The sequence below is a fragment of the Vicugna pacos genome, chromosome 1 (assembly GCF_048564905.1).
Source record: "Vicugna pacos chromosome 1, VicPac4, whole genome shotgun sequence".
NCBI classification, from domain to species: Eukaryota; Metazoa; Chordata; class Mammalia; order Artiodactyla; family Camelidae; genus Vicugna; species Vicugna pacos.
Genome location: NC_132987.1, coordinates 118,349,563 through 118,373,331, shown reverse-complemented (window position 1 = coordinate 118,373,331; position 23,769 = coordinate 118,349,563). Strand labels below are relative to the sequence as shown.

At 47.2% G+C, this 23,769-nt stretch overlaps 1 protein-coding gene across 6 annotated transcripts in view; it reads left to right on the top strand.

Moving 5' to 3' along the window:
* ERG (ETS transcription factor ERG) overlaps positions 1 to 23,661 on the top strand; it is a 247,546-nt gene extending 223,885 nt beyond the window's left edge. For 4 of the 6 annotated variants that reach the window (XM_072969239.1, XM_072969242.1, XM_031685407.2 and 1 more), the window contains 7 exons: positions 2,759 to 2,962; positions 3,774 to 3,854; positions 5,762 to 5,833; positions 13,239 to 13,307; positions 13,984 to 14,040; positions 14,693 to 14,740; positions 21,717 to 23,661. In XM_072969239.1, coding sequence (XP_072825340.1) covers positions 2,759 to 2,962; positions 3,774 to 3,854; positions 5,762 to 5,833; positions 13,239 to 13,307; positions 13,984 to 14,040; positions 14,693 to 14,740; positions 21,717 to 22,237 — 1,052 coding nt within the window. In that variant the 3' untranslated portion in view covers positions 22,238 to 23,661. The remainder of the gene's footprint in view (positions 1 to 2,758; positions 2,963 to 3,773; positions 3,855 to 5,761; positions 5,834 to 13,238; positions 13,308 to 13,983; positions 14,041 to 14,692; positions 14,741 to 21,716) is intronic. The other 2 variants (XM_072969246.1, XM_015239849.3) reach the window with 1 other exon arrangement.
* The last annotated feature ends 108 nt before the right edge of the window (positions 23,662 to 23,769 follow it).

The window sequence follows — 23,769 nt, the reverse complement described above, 5'->3', positions numbered from 1 at the left end:
CCAAAACGTAGTCCTCCCATGTTTTTAAAGGCAAAACAAAACAAAAAGAAAGCTTTGGCTGATACCTAGCAGTGGAATTTATAGGAAATGACTTGGGGAGCCCTATGGAAAGGAGAGCCTTCCGTGTGAGGGGGCTGTTTAACCGTCCTCTGCAGAGAAACAAGGAAAGAGGACTTGAATTAAGGGCATCATCCTAAGGGCAATATGTGATCTGATCCTGCATCATGGGGAAGCGTGACATACCATGAGAAAAAGGGGGGGAAAAGACCTTCTATGGAAACAGTCTGGGGTTTTGAACACTTTATCCCTGGAAGCACAATCCTGACCCGATGGCAAAGAGCCATCTGAACTTCAATGAGTTGGGCAAAGTTAACATTCAGTTTCCGCAGACTAACAAAATGTTTCCATGTGTTTGGATTACCAAGGGGTGCACACACCTTTCTGTCAACACTGCCATTCGAGCTTTTGGAGAAGTTCTGCTGCGATGGGAACGTTTCCTAGTTTTCAGGTTCTGTGCACCGATGGCTGATTGCGAGTGTGAATTGTGTGGCACTGGTTGAAATCCACTACGTACTGGTCATAGAGGACTCGCGGTCCCTGTGACCAGCAATTCCATATCTCGGTGCTCACCCGAGGTCAGCGCCTCACCAAGGGAAATGTGCGCGTGGATCAGCTGAGGATCTTGGGAAAGTAGACTCTAACTCCGCGGGTCCGAGGGGGCTTCTGGGATTCTGCATTCTAGTGAGTTCCCAGGGGATGTGGCTGCTGCTAGGTCTCTCAACCACCATCTGAACAGTGCAGCCCCGGGGTAGACGGTCTGAACCGCATTAGAGTTACCTGGACAGCTCACGCTGGGGCTGCCCCCCAGCAGAATCCAGTCAGAATCCACTCAGAATCCTCGTGGGTGAGATCAGGTGTCAGTAGGTTTTCACCTCCCCGTGATTGCCCAGGCAGCGGACCAAGGCAGGCTCCTTCACACGTGTGCAGGGAGGTAGACACAGGGATGTTCATCAATAAGTGAATTGGGTATATTCACAGAGAGGTGCCCGAGAGCTGCTGAGATAACGGAATATACCTCCATGGCTTAACTTGGACACACCTTGAAAATACAGCGCTGAGCACCAAAAGCAAATCAGATACCACTGATATTCACTTTAAGGGCACAAAACAATAGATGTAGTGGATCTGGTAAGAGATACATAAGGATGACGGCTGTATCACTTTAGGATAGAGGTTACTCCTGGGGGGTCCAGGAGGGAAATGGGATAGGAATGGATTCTATCGAATTTGAAATAATTTCTTTCTATTAAAAAAAGATATGAAATGGTAGAGAATGAACAAAAGAAGGGAGGGAGGGGAAGGCAGAAAGAGAGGGAGAAAGGAAAAGAAAGAAGAAAGGGAGGGAGAATTCTAGTCTCAGGACTGTGTCTGGCTGTTTCTCACTGACTTCTTAGACTGAAATGTGTTCCAGCAGGACACCGCCTGCCCATTCTCGAGCAGCTCAGAACATTAGTAAGACCAAACAAGGTTCTAAAATTATTAGCTAGAAAGAGATTCAGGAGGGCGATTTATTCCCACAGTAGATGTTTCCACTCGTGATGACCCGAACATCATGGCAGGCTTGCCTGCTTTGGGCCAGTCCAGAGGACCGAGACCAAGGCTTTCCATCTCTCGTGTGAAACAGACACAGGAGAAGCAGCCTCCGGAGGCTGCAGTGAGCTGAGAGATCCTGGGATTAGGATTCTTGCCCTGGTGTCTCTCAGCTCTCGGGGACCCCAGGAAGGAGCCCTGTGTGCCAGTGGTGCCCTGAGGACCCCTCCACCCAAGCTGTTTGTGTGGGGTGATCCCAGCTTGTGTTTCTGTTGGGGATCACCTGCTCCTTCTCCCCAGGGCCCTGTCCTCCTGGTCCTGCCGGGGTCCCCTCCCATACATGGCAGCGGAGCGTGATGCTGCCTGCATCCTGTGGGGTGTTTATACCACAGCTGTGGACTGTGAAAGCCAGCCCGCCTCCTGCAGGTGTGAGTTAGTGGCAAAACCAAGTTCCCTGCAGGAAAAGCATGTAACTGACAGCTCTCTCTTAGAAACCCAAGCGCACAGGAGGTGCTAGCCTTCTGGTTGACCTCCACTTTCCCTCCAGTTCTGTGCTCCATAGTTTTCCATCTTTCACACAAATACTGTTGTGTTTTTCTTGGTAATCTATAATTAGCAACCTCCTGACATGTGTGGTCTTAGTTTCATATAAAGATGCCAGTAGTTTTCTAAGGAAAGAAAATTTTCATTTATTCTTATTTTTTTCCCTCATTCTTTCTTTTTTTGGATTGAAGTACAGTTGATTACAGTGCTGTGTTAGTTTCAAGTGTGTAGCAAAGGGATTCAGTTACACGTATGTCTATAGCTATAGCTGTTCTTTTTCAGATGAATAAATGAATAAATAAAAATGAAAAGAAATTAATAAAAAGAGAAGCCCATCCCTGTGGGAAACCTTAGATTATCTGAGCAACAAAAGCAGGTGGTGTGAATAATCCTAAACTTTCAGAACAATTCACCTGAAAGACAGTGGTCTCTGACTGAGTCAGTTTGTTCCCCAAAGATGATCTCCTGGGACCAGTCACTGAGCCTGGCTTGAGGCCGTGCTTCTGGAAGAGCAGGAAGGGTGGTCTGGAAATCTATGGCTGGCAGGAGATCCCACCTGGGATGTGGCTCTGCCCCAGAAGTTTGTCTCCAGGAGTTGATCAAATGTGCTTGCATCCCCTTTCAGATCCTACACTATGGAGTACAGACCATGTCCGGCAGTGGCTGGAGTGGGCAGTGAAAGAATACGGCCTTCCAGACGTCGACATCTTATTATTCCAGAATATCGACGGAAAGGAACTGTGCAAGATGACCAAAGACGACTTTCAGAGGCTTACCCCGAGCTACAATGCTGACATCCTTCTGTCGCATCTCCACTACCTCAGAGAGAGTAAGACGGTCCCCACTCCAACAGGGATCCCTGTCGAGAGGTTCTTGTTAACCTCAGATGCAGAGAGGTCCATCCCCTTTCTGCCCCAACCCGATTCCCATTTAGGATTGAGAGAACTAAATGCTTAGAAGGTGATGACTTAGACGAATGTGTAGTGAGTAACCCTGCTGCCTCCTCCAGGGTCCCCCGACCAAGAAGATCACATGTCAGAGGGAAATACATTGTTTATTATTTATTTGGTCACCCATTATTTCATCTCCACGATGCCTAAATTTGAAAGAGGAACCTTACAGAAAGGCTTCTCCTTGATGAGAATGATGGAGTTTATCTTCCCTAAAGCCAAACCAAGCTCCCCTTCCATATCCCGCTGGAAGATGACACGAGCGAAGTGTCTGCTCGGTATCTTGAGGTGTGGCCCAGCCTGTCATAATGGGAATGGCATACTGGCGATGAGAGGCATGAATCCACAGAGTCTGCTGCATGCTTTACTTTTTCAAATGTCAAGCATGATCAGAAGGAGATGTAGACGTAGTGCAACAATGGGTGGTGTGAACTCTTGAGTGTCAATGCTTTGCCTGGCATCCCAACCACTTTTTCCTGGAATTAAACATGGGCCCCTCATCCGGGTTTTAACACGCTAACAAGTAGCAGGGCCATGGACAGATTTCCAAGCAGCCCTTAATATTAGGGTGGGGACTGGGGTGGGGATGTTTGTCTTTCTTCTTCTTCTTCTTCTTCTTTTTTTTTTTAAGGAAGGTCATTCGCTCTCTCTTTTTTTCATTTGGATGTTGCTTTGTGTTTTGTTTTGTAGCACCTCTTCCACATTTGACTTCCGATGATGTTGATAAAGCCTTACAAAACTCTCCACGGTTAATGCATGCTAGAAACACAGGTAATGCTGGCCCTGCCCCTCCCCACAGGACAGGCATAGGCTCTTGTCTGCAGGCTGCATGCTTTCCAGGTAGAACGTGGGACGTTCATCAGGTTGAGGGGTCCGTGGTAGGTTGGAGACTCTGTGCTGGAGGCACACAAGGCAGGGGGCACTCTTTGGTCCCTGAACACTTCCCCCCTCTCCTCGCCAGGGGAAGGATTTCTCTCAACCAGGAGCTGGGCGGAATCAGCCTTTGGCCATAGCCTTAGCCCGTGTGCTGGATTACAGTCAGTCCTCCAGTAGGCACTGTGCTGATTATAGAAATTGAAAGCATCTTCTGGATAAAGTGACCCTTAGGATTCTCCAATTTTTTTCCCTTTATAAATTTTTATTGTTAAAGGAATGTTAACTTGGACAAGCAGTTTTATTTTCCCCTTTGGTAAAGGCTTAGGCCATTTGAGTGGTCTGAACGTTAATCTCCTCGCACAGACTGTACCTTTGCAAAAGGAGGTTGGAGGGGATGTTGCTTGTTTTTTGTGAGCTTTGGTTGAGAGGGAAACTGTGTTATAATTTTGGCAGATATGAGATTAGTTACTAACCGAATACCTGCTATCCTGTGTCTAACCACTGAGTCTACCTTTTATGTATTTGTTTGTTTATCTGTGTATTTGTTGTGCTGAGCCTTGTGGAGTTTAACATACTGCTTCTCCCCAGCTAACCCTCCTCCCTCCCGTCCTAGTAAAGGCTGAGCGTAGAGGCTGCGCTTTCTGTGGATGAATGTTCTCCTGGTCCCATGCATTTCCTCCCTCCTGATGGAGACACAACAGAAGCATGGCCTCAGGCTGCTCACCCCCCGTACCAGCCTGCAGGGACCCTCTGCCACCCCCAGGCTGGGGAGAAAACCATCAAGTGGGGGAAAGATTAGGTCACCCCTCGGAAGGAAGCCAGCCAGTGCACGGGCAGCCCTTCCATCGAAGTACAGCCATCTCCCAAATAGTCGCCTTGTTCTTTTTAAATGTAGAGTGTGAGGGAGTCCAGATTTGAGACTTACAGAGTAATGAGTAACGGTCTTGGTTCTCAGTATTCAGGACTGAGTAATCTAAAGTCAGAAAAAAAGTTGCTTTGAGTCAGTAGTGCACTTTTTCAATGTAAGTTGCACACATCAGCCTATTAATGACTTTGGGCCAGAAATACCAAGTTCCTGAGACAAAGTCATCTCCCCCGTTCAGAAACACCTTTGAGACACACACTTTCTGGTAATTTCGTAGTTGTTTAAAAGAACTTTTAGCAGTAAGTGAAAGTTTCAAAAAGCTCTGATTTCATTATTTTTGTTATTGCAAAACCTAGAAGCAACCGAAACACAGAACAACCAATTCCAAATGGGCTAAACTGTGAAAAGGGGGTTTGTTTTCTGCCCCTGATTTGAGCATTGATTGAGAGAGAGAAAGGGAAAAAGTGCTTTTGGGGAGAGATGTGGATTCATTTTTAATAAGATCCATACATTCCTTGGCAAAATAGTCATAATTCTTTGGTACTTACTTTCCAAGGGCTCTGTAAGATGTTTTATGGGTTTTTATACACTTTGATAATTATAACACCCACCATAGAACTGTTTTAATAAAATGAGCTTGCTGGGGATGGGGCAGGGGAGGGGCGGGGAAGACACACAGCGGGGCTTCAGGAGGAAGTCGCACAATCAGAACACAAGACATCTTGTGCCAAGCGGGGCACAGCAGAGCTCCGCGTCCCCTCCCATCTTCAGGATGTGTCTCTGCCCCGTGTGCTGGCCCACCCTCCCGAGTCTGTGGCAGGTTCCAGGAGGTCGTCTCCCTCTGCTGTCACGGGGCAAAGTGGAGTAGGCGCTGTAGCTGAGATGGATGACCACAGCCAAAGACCTTCACGTGTTTTGTCTTTCCTTTTGTCTGCAGGGGGTGCAACTTTTATTTTCCCCAATACTTCAGTATATCCTGAAGCCACGCAAAGAATTACAACTAGGCCAGGTACGCAAACACCCTGTGTCATCTGGTCATTGAGGGACCTCCCAGGATGTCCCGGGAGAGCCGTGACCTAAGTCACGTGACACAAAGCCAGCTCATCCTGGATCTGAAGCGAGTCCTAAACAGTCCTGTTCTGCCTCTGGGGATCTGGAGCCTAGAAGCAGTCAGACCGTTCATTCAGAGGTGGCGTGAACAGTCCCTGAACTGCGGAGTTAAAAGCCGGTCGGCCCCTTAACTAGCTGCTCTCGATGCCTGGCGATAAAGAATCAGCCCCACTTTGAGTTTACAGAGGCAAATCCGTGTCACCTGTACTGGCCAGGGAACAGCGCAGAGCAAGAGGCATTCCTCTTACATAGCACTAGTGATGCGTTCCCAGCTGTCGCAAGAGCAGGTGGTTTCAGAGCAGAATCATGCCGTTGATAAAACTTACACCTGAATCTTACTTTATGTCTTTCCTGATGACTGACTTAAGTAATTAATGCATGTGTCACTCACACAAAAATATCACTACTTATCAGGTGCCTATTAGTGCCAAGCAGGACGTTAGATTCTGGGAACCTAAAGGTGACCCAGACATCAGAAAGCGCCCTGTGTTCAGAAAGCCGGCCTGCTCCTTCCCACATGTCCACGGAGCGCCTCAGCGCCAGCCCCAGTCACACAGCATGAGGTTCCAGATGTTTCAGTAGAGCCACCCAGAGCCAGACGCAGACTCACCCACGTAGATGTTTAACCTTGCAGGCTAGTAACCTAGAGCTGGGGAGACAGACGGGGATGTTTAACCTAAAGCACTGACTTTACAGTAGAGGCCCCACCTCTAAGGATAGAGGCTGTCGGAGCAGGAAGGGAAAGGCGTCCATCCCCCAGGAGAGGATGGAGGAGGCTTCCTGGAGCAAGGGCCGTGCACCAAAGGAGGATCAGGTGTTGCTGGGGGAGAAGGAGGGCTTGGCATTGGGCAAGCATGGTTTAAATGTCTGTTCCCTTCCCGGGACGTACAGCCTCATGAGCTCGATGACATATGACAGCCTTGTGATCGAGGCCACGGGATGGTTTCTCTATATTCACACGTGGATCTAGGATTCCGCCTGCTTGGACCCGAGCTGTTGGGCTTTGACCTCTGTCACGTGTCCAGGCTGCACGAGTCTCAGTTTGAACTGGTCCCAGGGACTGAGCTTGCCGCTGCTCTTTCTGCCCAGTGCAGAAGACGAGGGGCCGGGGAGCTAAACAGCCCGAGTGAAGACGCTTCTCTGAGTTGTTCTCACCCTCACATGGCCCTGGTGCCTCGTAGTGACTTCAGGCTGGCGATCTTTTCTTCTCCAGCCTCAGGGAGAAAGTTTGCTCCCCTGTTCCTCCTGGGCAGGTGGTAGACAGTGTCAGCCAAAGTGCTTAGTCCCCTCTGTCACAGGCCATTTAATGGTAGACGGGGAGGACCCAGGGTCTGGAGTGAACTAGATTGGCGCTAAAGGAACCCACTGTGCAAATTGAAAAAAAGGAAAACTGAAGTGCACACGTCCCACTAGCTCTAGAGAATCCCGAGTTCACCTCCAGCAAATGCACCCTTGGGAGAACCTGGGAAGTGGAGGAAAATTGCAATGATTTTGTGAGCCTTCTAAAGAACTTTCCATTCATGCTCACAAAAATAAAAGCAATCTGTAAAGCATTCGGCCAGGGTGTGTTTGTTTGAAGCGATCTCATAGATGCCTCCGACGGAGTTGCAAAAGCCAGGGACTGTGAGCTGGTGTCAGGGTTGTGTGGAAAGATCGCTACGCTGGTCCTGAGAGTTGGTTCAGTACAATGGTCTGCGCAACCAGCTGGCCTTCCTGCTCCATAGAACAGTGGATCCTGGAGCTTCCTTTTTTCCCTCTCTGTTTTAGGGTATGGTGGATTTTGAAGACATGGTGCCTCAGGTGTTAGACAGGAGAGTGGCTGGGGGATGATGGCTGGGACACCCCTCAGCCCAGGGAGAGACAAGGGTGGCCAATGCTAATTCACCTGGCAAGGCTCAGATCATGCTCTTCTTTGGGTCTGTCATTTGAGGATGACTTGAAAGAGATTCAGTTTGTCCTAGAAATACTTGTTTTGATGACTGCTACTGTGATTTTGAATGGAGATGCAAGTATTGGTCTCTGAGCTACAAAGAATTTAAATCAGAGTAACTGAGCCAGAGAACAGTTTGCTGTCAGCCAGATTCACGGATTTGACCTTGAGTAAGAGACTTATTTGTATACCTTGGGCGGACCAGCGATAACTTTGCAGGAGTGGTTTTGTCAGTATGAGAGTCTGTAACGGGTCAGAGGGAGAACTTTGTGGTGACCCAGGGAGGATGGGTATTGCAGGAGTCACTGAGGGAGGGAGTCACTGGGAATCTGTGTCCCTGTGGTCAGTGGGCATCTGACTGCTTTCAGGAGGGGTGACTGCTGACTCTGTGCTTGGGAGAGGTCCTTGGGCCCTTGGGAATAGAGACCCGAGTTCCTGTTCCCGGGCACTCTTGGTTTGCTGTGCCCCCTCCATTCCTACATGCAGGGAAGCGGGGGACTCTTTCCTCCTGCACATGCGGAGTCCTCCTTCCTGGTGCTCCCTCCCCACGCCCCCTGCCCCTCCTCCTTCTTTTTCTTCCTGCCTTAAGTAGCCACGCCTAATCTGCCTTTTCTTTTCATAGCCTGACCTTCCAGTAGGTCATGTATCCCAGCGCCCCCTTACTGCCTGCACTCCACGGACCATTCAGCGACCTTACAGACAGCCCGTGACGGACAGTACACTCTATGTTCACGCCCCATCCCCTCTCTTGCCATACTTGTTCCTGTTTACTTTTTCCAAATGTTCCTGGTTCAAAATGCACCTTCCTTCATGATCCCTTTGTTGAATTAGCATCTCAGTCAGTTCCTCCTCTATTCTTGGAAAGTGCTAGCACATAGGCATAGCAGTTTGCATTCTGTTTCTATGATCATATTTTATGGTGTCGCATCGGTTTCCCAGGTAGTCACTTATTAATACCAGAAACACTTTCCCCGTCTCCCCCGTAAGCATCCTTCTTTGCTGAACGCATGCCTTTTGGGGCCATGGCCCTTTGAGGAGTCAAGGGGCATGAGTAGGGACAGTTCTGACTCAGAGGAACTTGTGAGCTGGCTTTTGACCTCGAGATGTGCCACCCTGCCTGGCCTCTTAGAAGCAGTGTCTGTGAAAGCTCTGGGGTGTGCCGAGGACTTTCTGTAACCCCCCCCTTCTCCATCACCGTGGCAGCCCACGCACCATGAGGCACACTGAGAATGTTATCAGGAGCCTGGAGAGTTGGGCCTGTGAGTGCAGCCTTCACTTCCACTTTTCAGCTGGTGCTCCCCAAGGGTTTGTCAGAATCTTAAATGATTCCTCCTTTGGCGTTGGCAGCTGGGCGCCATTTGGCATCTCCAGTCACCACGAGACAACACAGCTGATGCCCTTTCTCCTCAGTTAAGTGCTCTGTAAAGCCTGTATCACAGCAAATGACCAAAAATGTGCCTTCTTTACTTTGCCCAGGCGACGCTGTAGCCACAGAGATCTGCACACCTGGGAGGGAAGGGGAGGCAAATGCCCCCAGATCTCCATGTCTTTGACAGAGGAGTTTAGAGAACTGTAGGAAAACTAGCGGGAAACCAGAGGGGGTTGACTTAATCATGCTAGTAGGCTTGACTCTAAAAATTCCTTGCATTAAATAGGGGTTTATAGATTGGTTTGGGGCGATAGCCCTCTGTCTTTCTGTCTTTGCCACTAGCATCTAAGTTCACCAAAGGTGGGCAAATTTCATCCTTTCACAGCCAGTGTGCAGGGAGCCAGGGACCTCCGGAGTTCCTTTGTCAACGTGGCGTGGATCTTATAGAATGAGGATGAGCACTCTCATGATCCAAGTTCTGGTCCTTTAAAAAATAAAGTGGTGGGTGGACGTCAAGAGGGCTAGAGGGCTGTTCTTCTGTAAGCTTGAAGAAAGGAGAATATAAAAAATCCTGCAAGAAGGGCAGCGAGGATGCTGCCATAACTCACTGATGTCCAGGGAAGGGAGTGGGTTGGGGAGGAATCTTATTCAGAATCAGAAACTGGTCGTCACTCCCAGTAAAGAAACAGAGGTGCTGGTGTCGGGAGAGCCAACGCCAGGCAGACTCCTGTGTGTGGTTTCCTGTTTGGGGGTCTAGATCAAGGCATAGAGCATACTTCTTTGGTAATCCGTATGAAATAGGGTTACTAAGCTATCTATGAAATGGCTTTTAAAAAGTTCAGTTTTTAAACATGATCTGTTACATTAGAAAATAGCAGGGCCAATGCCAGAAAGCAGCCTTGCCTGACACAGGACCTTCTGCCAAGGGTATGAGTTAATTACCTTGAAGATTAGAGCTAAAGGGAAATGGAGAGTGGGTGGAAATGACACCAGGAATTAAATGCAAACTGTGTTCTCACTAGAAGTCCTATGATCTACTGTCCAGAAGGGGCTAATGTACATGGAGTAATAATTTTTCAAGCAGCCAATGAGTAGAACTGCACAAAACTGGCCCTGTTGGAGGTGGTGTAGCTGCTGACAAAGTCCCTGAGATGATTGTCTCTCATCTTCACAGGGCTTAGCTCAACAGTCCCCAATGTCACGTCCCCCAGGAGGGGGCTTGCCGCCCATGGCATGTGATCGGTAGCTGACAAGAGAGTCAGAATTTCATGAACAAAAACAAAAGCCCACTTATCTCCCAGGGCAATATGTTTATGAACACATTCATCATTGTTCATATAAACATCTCAGATCCTTGGCTGAGAATCAGACTTGGAGTTGTTTAGGTCCGGACTTAACTTTCAAGGGAGGATGAGACATGGCTTTACACCCTAAGGACTTTATGAAGAAAGCGTCTCAAAATATTTTTCTCTGAGTAGTTTGATGTTTAATTTTTTTCCAGCCACCTTTCAGTGGGCAATATTTTTAGGTTTAAAATAGCAGCCAACCGACCTACTGACACTTGCCAGGAATTCCATTCGTGGTCTCATATTTCAGGTAAAAGCATTCAATCTAGAACTCTTCCCACACATACATGTATTTATATATTTATATATTTATTTATTTTAACACACTCAAGTAGTGTTTCTGAAACCATTATCTATAGGAACACAGATTTCTAGAGGAGAACAGTGGGAATTGTCTACAACAGGCTCTCTCAAGCTTTAGCGGGCGCCCAAGTCAACTGGGATCTTGTGGAAATGCACACTCTGACTCAGTAGATCTAGGGTGAGATTCTGCATTTTTGGGGGGAAGGGGGAGGTAATTAGGTTTATTTATATTTTAACGGAGGTACTGGAGATTGAACCCAGGACCTCATGCATGCTAAGCACACACTCTACCACTGAGCTCCACCCTCCCCATGAGATTCTGCATTTCTAACAAGCTCCTGGATGTTGCCAGTATTGCTGGGTCTGTGGACCACACTTTGCAAATTGAGGATCTAGAACCTATTTCTGGATTATCTGGCTTTTTCACTTGGTAGACAGGAACCCCTTGGTGATACGCCTGTCTGCTCCTGAAGTCGGCTACATGCTCTTACATTGCCCTGCTAATCGATTTTTCTTTCTGAGACAATTCTCAAATTGAACCTCTGGCTAAGTATTTTCTAGACAAAATGCAACTGGATGAGAATCCGTGCACAAATGCTCCCTGAGACATAAGTTGAAATTGAGTTGTAAATTGATAGCGGCTGCAGATTTGATTCCCATGTGTAACCTCAACACCAGGAAAGTGAGAATCTGAGGAACTGGGTGGGAAAGGCTTACTGTCCAAAGATGCAGAAATGCCAGCCGAGAGGGAGTGGTGAGCAATAGCAGAGTTTCAAAAGGAAAACGATCAACCACAACCAGAGCTCTGGAGGGTAGGGTTTCACAGGCCACACTCGTGGAGATGCTGTGGCCAAACAGACTGAATAAATTAAGGCAATTCTGTGTTGGATTTCACGTTGCATTTCACTGCTATTCTCTCTGGGAGAGGAAAATAGGAAGAGACACATCTTTTGCAACATAGTTAAGCTTTTTGAAGGTTGACCCACCAAATTTCCAATTTTAAACAAGGTTTAAACATGGCTCTGCCCTCCAAGTGAGATTGTATAGCTATCCCCAGGTGTCTGGCAGCAGAATACCTGCTGAAGAACTTGGCTGTGCTGTTCGGCTGGCCCAGAATGACGCATGGCGTTGAACTGAGAACCATCAATCCAAGAAGACGTAGTTTTGAAATAATTCTGCAGTAAGAGTGCATGTGGAAATAGCTTTGTGTATGCAGAGTTAGTAAGAGCATGCATAATGTTTCTTGAATATATTTGTACTTAAAAATTTTTTTACAAAGTTTATTCCAGGAAGAGAAACTCATTGAGAGATAAAACTGTTTTAAAATATTTTTGGTATTTTTAAAAGAAACTTGAAATGACTTAGAGTCATAATCATTAACAGAACTTGCAGTGAGCCTGCAGAAGTATAATTATTCAATTTGCATATGCAAAGTGTGGAAGGTTTGTGGGACAAGTGGCAATACGTTATAAACACAAAAAAATCATTGGCATATACTTCTTTTGGGGGGGGTAATTAGGTTTATTTATTTTAATGGAGGTCCTGGGGATGGAACCCAGGACCCCGTGCGCTCTACCCCTGAGCTCTACCCACCCGCTCCTCACTGGCTTACCCTCAAGCTGTCTACAGTCATTGCTAACATGTTGCCGGGGCAATACTGTCTGAGTCTTGCGACTGATTTGACGCAGTTCATTTCAGAGAAATTCTAAATTCATTAAGAGAAGGAGAAAGAGTAGACTTTGGCATAGAACAATAAGTAGAACTTGCAGACTGATTTAATATAAATGGATGAGAATTTAAAGGGCAAATGAGGGGTGGCTGAGAGAGGCAGCTCGCAAATGAGGGACTAAGAAGGCAGTGCTCGTTTCCACGGATGGAGAAGAGGAAGGATCGCTGAGTGTCATTTGGCGGATTTAGGGTCAGACCTCAAGCGGGAATCGACTGACTCGTCAGCGTTGAAGGAAGGCTCTGTTTCGGACAGGTCATGAAGCCAGTAAAGGGGTGGACCTGGGTCAGCACCAGCTGGAAGCAGGGCACGTTAGGCTGTAAGAAGCGTTTGATGGAGTCTTGACCTGATTGTAGAGCATTACCTTAAAGAATCAGCCAGCTCTGAGAGAAGCCATCAGTGCGAGTTTTCAGATTAACGGGGAAAATGTTAGGTTAATAAAATAGACAACATCATAATTTGTAAATCAAATCCAAATCTCATGGAATCCAGGTTGAATGTCCCTTTGGATAACTGAGTTCTCTTGCACAATATTTATTCTGATAAATAAAACACAAAACAAAAAGCGCATGGAATAGCTGTTATAAAATTACATCATTGATCTTTTAGTCAATTTATTTGTCTTTACAGATTTACCTTACGAACCACCCAGGAGATCAGCCTGGACCAGTCATGGCCACCCCACCCCCCAGTCAAAAGGTACCGTGTTGGCTTCCGCTGCCTTGAATCCTCACATCACAAGGCAGAGGATAACTGTTGAGAGAGTAAATAATGATTTCTGTAGCCAGCCTATGCTTTCTCAACATGAAGTGTTTGTCCCTTTGGCAACAAAGCACAACTCATCTTTAAATGCAATGGCTCTTTCTCTATTGGGGTTATACCTATTTCTATAACAAAAAGAAATGAAAGAAGTGAATTTTATTTTATTTGTTAAATATTTTATTACTATTTTTATTATTTTAAGAGAGGAGATAATTAGGTTTATTTCTTTATTTAAATGGAGGTACTGGGGATTGAACCCAGGACCTCATGCATGCTAAGCAGGCACTCTACCACTGAGCTATACCCTCCCCCTATTTATTTTAGACTGCAGTTCATCTTCATCTGTTTTGTAAACTATCTCAATTTTTTTTTTTTAGTTTTGGAAAAAGTAGGGTACAAATACATTTTTTAAAATAACGTAAAGCACCCTATTTCTGCTACAGCATTTACATTGCACTTTGTTAGAAGGGACAGTTTTTACCATAAGATGCTTCTTGTTCTAAGAGTAAGACTATTCTGTTAATCGCTGAGGTAACTGATGGAATGATGATCAAAGACCAGCAGCCAAATGCAAGTTCCAGCTAATTGTCTCTTTCACTTTTGGATTTTTCAGCTGCTCAGCCGTCTCCTTCCACAGTGCCCAAAACTGAAGACCAGCGTCCTCAACTAGGTATGTTTCAGGGGGCGTCCTGACGGCCATGAGAAAAGTAACTCAAATGTGTCAATTTCTAAATGAAATTCATGTTCTTTTGTGTTCTCTGTGCTTGCTCCGTATGGAAAGTGGGGGCCAAATGATTAGTCTACTCAACTGGGATGATTTGAGATTTGGCTAAAACATTCCCCCAAACCTCTGCAATAAATATGGAAAAACCCATCAGGCTTGCACACAGGCTGCATCTTTGTGACGTATGAGATGAATTCTTTTACTCTCACCTCCCAGGCCACGTGCAGCAGCGGCAGCATGTGTGCCAGGTCCAAGGCGGGGACACGGAGGAAGGCTGCTGCGGCCAGCACGGCCCTGGGACCCACTGTGGACTGAAGACATTCACCCCCTTTCTGTCCTGGGGTGGAGGGAGCACTGGGCTGGGTATTGGGAACCCCAGGACCAAATCTGAGCTTGGCCACCAGCAGGAGGCCTTTAGCAAGAAGCTTCTCTCAGACCCCCACGGCACCTTTTCTAATACAGGAAACGGCGCCTGGTGACTCTGGTGTGGGGGGCATTTTCCACTCTGAAGTCCGGGTCAGCCTTGTTCCCGCAGTTGCATCAGTCCTGGCCACAGCGACGTCTTTGGAACTTGACTTCTTTTCTCCTTCTGCCGTAGATCCTTATCAGATTCTTGGACCAACGAGTAGCCGCCTTGCAAATCCAGGTGAGATACTGTTGATCATTCTGTTCTTCCACAGTTATTTTTTTGGCAGCGGCTATTTTGAAAGAGAAACTTGTATTGCTGAGAAATCTTTTCAGCTGAACAAATTTAAGTTTTAGGTCTCACTGGATTATTTGCCTAAGTGGAAAAGAAAATGGATCAGGCTATAAATTAAGATGTAGCTTCAGCAAAGAGCATTATTACCCAATCCAAGCTGTGGCGGTTTCCCTAGGGCTGCTCTAAGAAAGGGGCTTAGACAACAGACATTTATTGTCTCCTGGTTCTAGAGGATGGAAGTTCAAAATCAAACTGTTAGGGTTCGTTCCCTCTGTGGGCCGTGAAGGAAGGAAGGAGTCCAGACCTGTCTCCCTAGCTTGTAGATGGGCCTCTTCTGCCTGTATCTTTTAACCTCGTCCTCTCTCTCTCCATCTGTGCCCAAATGTCCCTTTTCATAAGGACACCAGTCATATTGGATTAGAGTCCACTCAAATGACGTTACTTTAATTTGATGACCTCTCTGAAGACCCTATTTCCAAATAACATCACGTTCTGAAGTCCTGGGCAAATCCAACGTATAAATTTGTGGGGACTGACACAATTTAGTCCATCACACAAGCAGATAAAATTATATCTTAAAAAGAAGAACCGTAATTACAACCCCGAGGCTTCAAATTTAGCATCATCTTCGATGAATGGTCTGTTCCTGAGCCTCAAGGCTAGAAGAAAGTGCAGATTCTTAACGGACCTGTTTGTAACCTGTACCTTGCCAAGGATCGTCACCTGTCATCACGTTTCAGTGCCAACCAAATTGTTGGATTTGTTAGTATTCAGAGCAGAACCAGCTGTGCTGGCATCAACTTCAGAAGTTCACAGCATATGTTTGCCTATTCTAAACAGTGAATTCAAATACCAGTATGTCAGAGGCGTATTGCAAATACAAGCTGGAATGTATCTTTCCTAAATATCGAGGCCAAAATGGGGTGGGAAACGGGACAATTTAGATTCCATCAGGATACATCCCCCACAAGGGAATCTATGCTTTTGAGAAGTATAAATATGATCACTATCGAGCGCCCACATCTTTGACATTAGCTCTTAGTTGATGTTAACTAGTTCAGCAAATACTTTTTGAGCAACTGAGCAGTGAGAAGGGTCTGTTTTGTTTATTGCTGTACCCCCAGGCCTAGACCAGGTTCTCAATAATTATTTGTTGAATAAATGAATGCGAGGAGTAACACGATACCATCCTTGACCCAGAAGCAGCTTACATTCCAGTGGAGAAGTGGACGTAGGTTTTTTCCAGCATTCACTTGGTGGCCACGTCTCCTGGGTCTCTGGTCCCTCCTCATACTTGTGCCCAGCGTTTCATATGCAGCTGCCTCTATAACCATTCAAATAAAAACGATGACTGTGTCTTGAGATGATCATTATCAGGAGTGCTTCAGGAAGACTGATCTGGCATGAGCGGTCAGGAGAGATTAGAGAGGGGGAAAAGGACGGAAGCTGAAACGCTCTGGGAAAGTTAACACAATGATGTGAAATAACAACCCAACAGCTCCCACCCCAATGATGCAAGTGCTTCTGTCTGTGGTCCCGGCTCCCAGGAGCCCTGGGAGGCCATTGTCTTCATCCTACAGAAGAGGAATCGGAGGTCCAGAGAAACTGGGTAACTTTTCCTGGGTCACACAGCCAATAAGAAGGGAGGCCAGGTATGAACCCTGACTCTCTGTCTCCAAATTTTGTTTTCTTGCCCTAGACGGGCCCTGAGTGAACGGGAGGGAAGTGGGAGGTCTTGGAGAATGAGGACCAAGAGAACAGAGAGGAAGGATTTCCATTCCATTTGACAGCTGTTTTGCACCTGGGATGGGTCTGAGGTCAGGGATGAAGAGGACAGGGTCATGCTGCACCAAGCAAAACCAAACTGGCCCTTTCACTCATACAGGTTGGCTAGATGAAACGTATGTCAGTGCCCGTGGTGTCGCAGCTCAACGGTGTGGCTTGGTTGATGGCCTGGGGCCAAAGAGAGTTGCTGGCCCCTCAGCAGAGGGCTCAGTGTCTACTCACACGATGCCCGGTAGCCGGGGGATGCTCGCTGGTGGGCAGAAGGACCTGGGGCAGAGCAGAGAGGAGACGGCCAGCCCACCCCTGGCCTGGGAAGATGCCTTGGTGCCTAACGGTTCAGCTGGGCTGGCACTGGGAGTAGGGACTGCCCCTTCTGTCGCTAAGACCATGCCCACTGGGCCTGGGGAAGATGGCAGCAGTGCACGTCAGATTTGAGGATAAAGCTGTATTTTCCTTAGTTTCTAGTGAGTTAGGACTTCTCTCCATCTGCCGGGCAGTGGCTTTGTGTCAGTTGTATTCATGTGGCCTTTCCCTCTAAAACCAGAATGTCTTTTATCTTTCAGTTAATGAGAATGTTTCTTCCTGTTTGATTCTATTCTCCCATCCTCTGATAAGTAAATCCTTCACCACTTAACATTGCTGCCTCTGCTCGCTACACAATGCAAACTTTTTTAGAGCCACTTTAAAGGGAAGGATGACATCATATGGTATGAATGCACAAGATGGTAACAGCATCTCAACCTCCCCGTCCCTGCTGAGAAGAGTGTGCCCCTGCATTACTATGTTCTGGATCAGATGGAAGTGACTTAGCCCCTTTACGCCCCACCAGAATGGCTGAGCATTTAAAGTGGCCCCTCTAATGAACAGAAATCCCCTTCCCAGGCATTAGCTTTCTTGGGAGCAAGAGTTCGGCAGCTCCCTTGGTGCCAACTGAATGGTCTTTAATGGTGGGCATGTAACTGCTTTATGCAGAGCTGGAGACCCGTTTAAGGATGCTTTGCCATTGATTAGGAGCTGGGAGTGTCCATTCTTCCTCTGGGAACCTACCAAGCTCCAGGCCCGGGGTAGGGGTAGGGCGACCTGAAAAGGACTGGAGGAGGGGGTGGAGGTGTGTGCAGAAGCCAGGCTTGAAGGCAGCATCGTATAGTGATTCAGCACCAAGGCCTGGAGTCGGGGTTCCAACCCATGCTGACCTGGGGCAAGATCAGTCACTCTGCCTCGTTGGGCTCTAATGTCCCCTCTCTATAGTGGGCTAGCATATGGCTCTGGGGAGGATTAAGTAAACACATGTACAGTGTTCAGAATGGTGTCTGGCACAAGTTGGCTTCCAGTGATACCAGCCACCCTGAGAGCACCATCATCCCCAGCTTCCACGCGGCCAGGGTGGAAGGGTGGGGGTAGCTGTCTCCCTTTTGGCATCTCTCCACTCTAGGCAAGGGAAGATCTTTCTTTAAACCCTGGTTTTCAGCTCAGACAAATCATAAGAGCATTCACGTATGGAGTTTATCCTCATAGTGACTCTGCAAGATAGTATATTACCACCACCCCCATTTTGCAGGTGAGAACACCTAGGCATAGAGAGCCGGGTGAGCTGCTCAAAGTCCCGTACAGGGCAGAGCCAGGATTTAGCTGAAGCAGTGCTGATTCCAAAGGGGTGGCACTTTCAGCCACCACACTGTCTGCCCCTCCAGCAAGTCCCGTCTGAGCCATGCTGAGCCCCGGCAAAGCCTCGCGTCAGGGACACGCCTGCTCCCTTGACCTTGACATGGTGGGGGATCTAGGCTGTGCAGCACCCCCAGCTGCTGCAGAAGGAAGCCCAAGCATGGGGCTTGCTGGGCCCCCTCCGCTTTGTTTACTGCTCTGTTCCCCCGTCAGCTGGCGCCTGAGTGCCCTGCTCGGGGCCACCCCTCCTACTTGACCCACCGCTGCTGAGTCACTCCCAGCTCTGCTTTTCTCTGTGGTTTATAAACCGTTTAGATGTTTTGCCCTTTTTTTTGCTAAGTCTGTACCTCTTTGCTACTGTGTTTCCCTTCTTTTAATCACATTCAGAGACCATTTTCCTCCTAAAAATGAAAAGATTGCCTTTGGTCTTCTCCAAAGCCATGCCTCACACTGCTTCACCCCGGTGGGCTCTCCTGCAGGTGGGCAGCCTACATCTTTGTCCACCCCCACCCCGCACCTGCAGTCCTGCCTTTTTAGTTAATCACCCTGGACAAATCTAGGAGAAAAGCAGCTACTCCTTACTGATGTTGCAAGGGTATTACCAGGATAGAGGGAGAGTTTTAGGTGTGAAGAGTTCCAAAGAAGGTCATTCATGAGGGGCAGGTGGTGGTGCTGATTGGATGGAAGATCCTGTCTTAGAAGAGCGTCTCCTTTTACTTGCTGGTTTGGCCAGTGAGATGCTCAGCCACTCTTACACTTCCTAAATCTTAGGTACCTGTGTTTTGGGACCCCTATTCTATATTCTAAAATGCACCTTTAGTGCACACCATTGTTTTGACAGTAAAATAAGAATTAAATAAACTGCTTTTGAAATTCTGTGGCCATGACTAACTCATCTAACTGACCATTGACCATGACTTCTCAGCAACCATGGTACATCCTTGAGATTCTTGCACAGCAAGAAAATCTGCTGTAGACTGCGAACACAGTGGATTTTTGTCATATTAAATTTGACAATTAATGACCTTGACATAGTGCTGCACTTTGTAACATCTATTTAAACGTTAGTTGGTTTGCATTTAAGGTTTTGTTCTCAGGTTTGGAAGCTGATGAATTTTGTTCATAGGTGTCTTATTCCATAGACCGTTGCAACGCTCAGAGGCCCCGAGCCCTGTGTCTTAAGGGCTGATGGGTAAAACAGTCTAGGGAGAAATTCTTCCTTCACCCTTTCAGCTTTGAGTTTCTAGCCGTGAATATAGGTTCCTGCCTTACTAGTTCTTCCGAAGCAGAAGAGCTAGGAAACCACGTTTGCGCACTGTTTTTATCCAGTACACGTTTATCAAGAAAGCGAATGAACGACCGATTCCCAAGAGTCTGTGCCAAGGTTCGAATGGATACCAAGTAGAATTTTGGCTGTTTAGGTAGATTTGTGTCCTTATACAAAATCTGTGGGACTGCACTCTCTATGAGAGGAGGTTGACGGTGAATATTCATTTTCAAACAACGCCGTGTGTTTATGTCGAAGCATATGTTAGACTGTTAAATCAAAAATTCATGTTTTTCCCTATTCCCAGGTCATATATGGAATTTTTTTTCAAGCAGTGATCCTATGGTTACACTATATATACTAAAACCATATGGTTTTCTCAAACTCTTCTTTGTATTTTTAAAAATGCATATTAATGAAATGTTGGGGGCAACAAAACTTGATTGAGAACAGTTTGAATATGTGGTTCTGGAGAAAGCAAAGGCTTCCATTGCGATGAACTACAAGCTGTTAATACATTTCAAATGTGTTGCTAGACTGAAAATGATCATTTTCCAGAACATATTCAGAAAAGGCTGACCTTTCTCACGATGCTATTGCATGGATGAATTCACAGTCATACCCATTTCCATGTAGCCAATGTGGAAACAAGGGTTTTTGAGGTGGACAGTTTATATAGGGAGCTAGTGGGAAGAATTTTGAGAAGACAAATTTATAATCACTTTTTACATTTCATCAGTTCCCTGAATGGTTCCTTTAGTCATTTTACCACCTCTATTGGTATTACTGGTGGTGTGAGAAGAGGTGGTCTTTTTGGTAATAAGCCCAAGGAGGTGCTGCAGCTGGAGCTTGGGAGGAAAGGCCTGCCTTCTACCCATTTTCAAAGCTTCTAAAATCTGCTTAGCACATCTCAGCTTCGCCTCGTGCTCCATATTTCTGTTGTTTGCAGCCATCTCTCCTCTAGGGAGCCATCAGTCATCTTAAAGTATTATGGCATGGTGGCTAGAGCGATGTGCCTGGACTTTTCTCTGAATTTAATAAAACATAAAAGCCACATCTATATGCCTCTGGTGGGATCAAGAGAATTCTGACCAAATACACCCAGTTCAATGAGATCCATTGACTCAGCTGGAGTCTCGCTCGGCTCCGCGAGAGGCCTTGCAATCACTCGGTTTTGCAGTTTTCCTTTTGGAAATTCTGCTTAACACAATGGGCGTCGCAGCACTGGGGCAACACGTGGGTTTCCGTTAAGATGCATTTGCCTGAATACTGGAAATGGGTGATCTGGTTTGAAACAGAGCCAGCTTTTTTCTAAACTTCCTCATTTTGAGTGGGTTAATTCTGTTCTAGGAAAAAGCTTTGACAGAATTGCTTTCTGAGCGCCAGCAAAATGTTATGTTAGAAATAACGGTGTTTACTTCCATTCTCTATTTTTTTCCATAAACTTTTAGATGTCCATTTCCTAAATCTGACTTTTATTATTTGACTTGACCTCGCCAATATAAATGGTATTAGGTCATTATTGCCATCCGTATAATGGCGCTCTCCGCCTCACAAAATAGGAAAAATAAGCCTTTCCACCCCCGAAACACGAAGCTGACCTACCTGCTCTGCTAAGGAAGTCAGAAACGGATGGAGCCAACTTGAACTCTGCCCCGTAGGAATTCTTTACATTCCATAAAGGACTGGGACCTGTAGATCAGCCGGAGAGTCACCAGGAATCCTCATCTTAGGTCAGGTTCCTCAGACTCAGCTTGGGCTGGGGAAGCTTGTGCAGGTGATTAATGAAGCCTGTGTTTTCGGGAGAGAGGAAGTGAGGAAGCAGGCTAGAGCAGGGAAAGGTTCAGGAAGCTTGTGGACTTAGCTGGGCTCTTGCTCCAGTCTGACCCCATGGGGATCTCCGGGCATGAACAGCATCATAGAACTGGTCCCTCTCTGAGGCAGGAGGGCTGGCGTCTGGTACCCTGTGTCAGTCCGTCGGGGTGAGGGCTCCCTGGGGGTGGCTGAGGCAGTACCTCTGCAGCCAAGAGTGGGTCTCTGGAGAAGGGGGAAGCCTGGGGGACACGAGCAGCTGAGGGATGGGTGCCCAGCCTGGGGAGGGAGCTCTGGGTGGGACACCGACAGCACCCACCTGTATCCCTGAAGCAAGGATGCCTGGAGCTCAGAGTCTATTCTCACCGCTGTTCTGTTTCCTTTCCCGCCTCCCAGGGAGCGGGCAGATCCAGCTGTGGCAGTTTCTCCTGGAGCTCCTGTCAGACAGCTCAAACTCCAACTGCATCACCTGGGAAGGCACCAACGGGGAGTTCAAGATGACAGATCCGGATGAGGTGGCCCGGCGCTGGGGAGAACGGAAAAGCAAACCCAACATGAACTATGATAAACTCAGCCGGGCCCTCCGCTACTACTATGACAAAAACATCATGACCAAAGTCCACGGGAAGCGCTACGCCTACAAGTTTGACTTCCACGGCATCGCCCAGGCCCTGCAGCCCCACCCTCCAGAGTCTTCCCTGTACAAGTACCCCTCGGACCTCCCTTACATGGGCTCCTATCACGCCCACCCACAGAAGATGAACTTTGTGGCCCCCCACCCTCCGGCCCTACCTGTGACGTCGTCCAGTTTTTTTGCTGCCCCCAACCCATACTGGAATTCCCCCACAGGAGGCATCTACCCCAATGCTAGGCTCCCAGCCAGCCACATGCCTTCGCATCTGGGCACTTACTACTAAAGACCCGAGAGAGGCCTTTCTCAACCACATGCATCACCAATAAATTGCCACAAACTCTGTTGTAGAACATGAATCAGAAGTGCCTCAAGAGGAAGGACCACGCTTGACTGGGGCTGGGGGAGGACGCCGGGGAAGAGGTTCAAAGACTCTTAGCGGGAGGGGATGACTGAAGTATTGCTACCAAAATCAAGAGGATGCTACCAATGTAATGCACACGGGCGTATCATCTGTGACCAACCTTGTAAAAGACATTGTAAGTAGAAGCATGAAGTCACAAGGACAAAGTGCCAAAGAAAATGTTCTGAAGGTGTGTGGAGACTTTAGAGTGGACTCTGGGATCCTGCTCGTGCAAACTGGGGTTCAAGTAAAGCGACAGAGATCACACGGTCTGGACCGAACATGCCGTTTCTCATGTCATTTTAAGGAAAACTACCTGTATTTAAAAAGAGAAACATATCAAAAATAGAAGGAAAAAAAGAAGAAGAAGAAGAAAAGAGAGAGACAGTGGCCCATCCACAGACATGGGAACGGAAATCATTGGCATTTGCCCTTTTGGGGGAAATCAGATTCATTCCCTTTGATGGAGAGCTCTCAGCTCTCTCCAACTGTGAAGACGACCCGAAGCTTCCGACTCCTTTCCAATAAGACAGGAACTCTGAGCCAAAGGGTGGGGCTGAGGATGTGTCCGGAGGGATGAGCGTGTGGATGTAGACAGAGGACCGGAGGAGGTGGGAGAGGAGAATGCGAAGGGGGAAGAGGTGAGGGCTGGGAAAGAAACTTCTCAAGTGGTAAAGATGGGACTCAGGACAGGGCTGGTTCTGCAGAGAATGAGTCATGGAGACCTGAGGCTTAAGGTGGTTAGAGTTTATACCAAATCCAGTGTCAGGAGGAGGGACCCGGCGTGATGGAGGAAAGGGAAGTCATAGAATTCAGAAGCAAAATTATGCATCTCTTTTGTTTGTTTGTCTATCAAAAGAAAATTGTAACTGGAATTGTCTGATATTTAAATGAAACATTCAGGACCTCGTGGTTAGGTGGAGGAGCGGGCAGTGCTCTCCAGGGGGTCAGGGAAGAACTAGCCTTCTCGGGGACCACAAGCCGAGATCACCTAGGCATCGAGGTTAGGGGGGCCCCAGTTTTCCTTTTGAGTCGCGAACGCTGTGCGTTTGTCAGAATGAAGTCTACAAGTCCATGGAGTTTTTTTTTTCTTCCTTTTTATATAATAATTATATAACTTATGCATTTATACACTACGAGTTGATCTCGGCCAGCCAAAGATACACAAGAGAGACAATCCATGATCAAAATGTGGCCTTGAACATTAACTCTGTATGCTTAATGTTTACAATATGAAGTTATTAGTTCTTAGAATGCAGAATGTATGTAATAAAATAAGCTTGGCCTCGCACGGCAAATCCGATCGACACGGGAGTCTGCATTTGCACTCTTTTAGTGACTAAAGTTGCCTAATAGAAACATGGGCTGCTTGCTGTGGGTTTTGTGTTAGGGTTTTCCTTGGTCCAGGAGTGGGT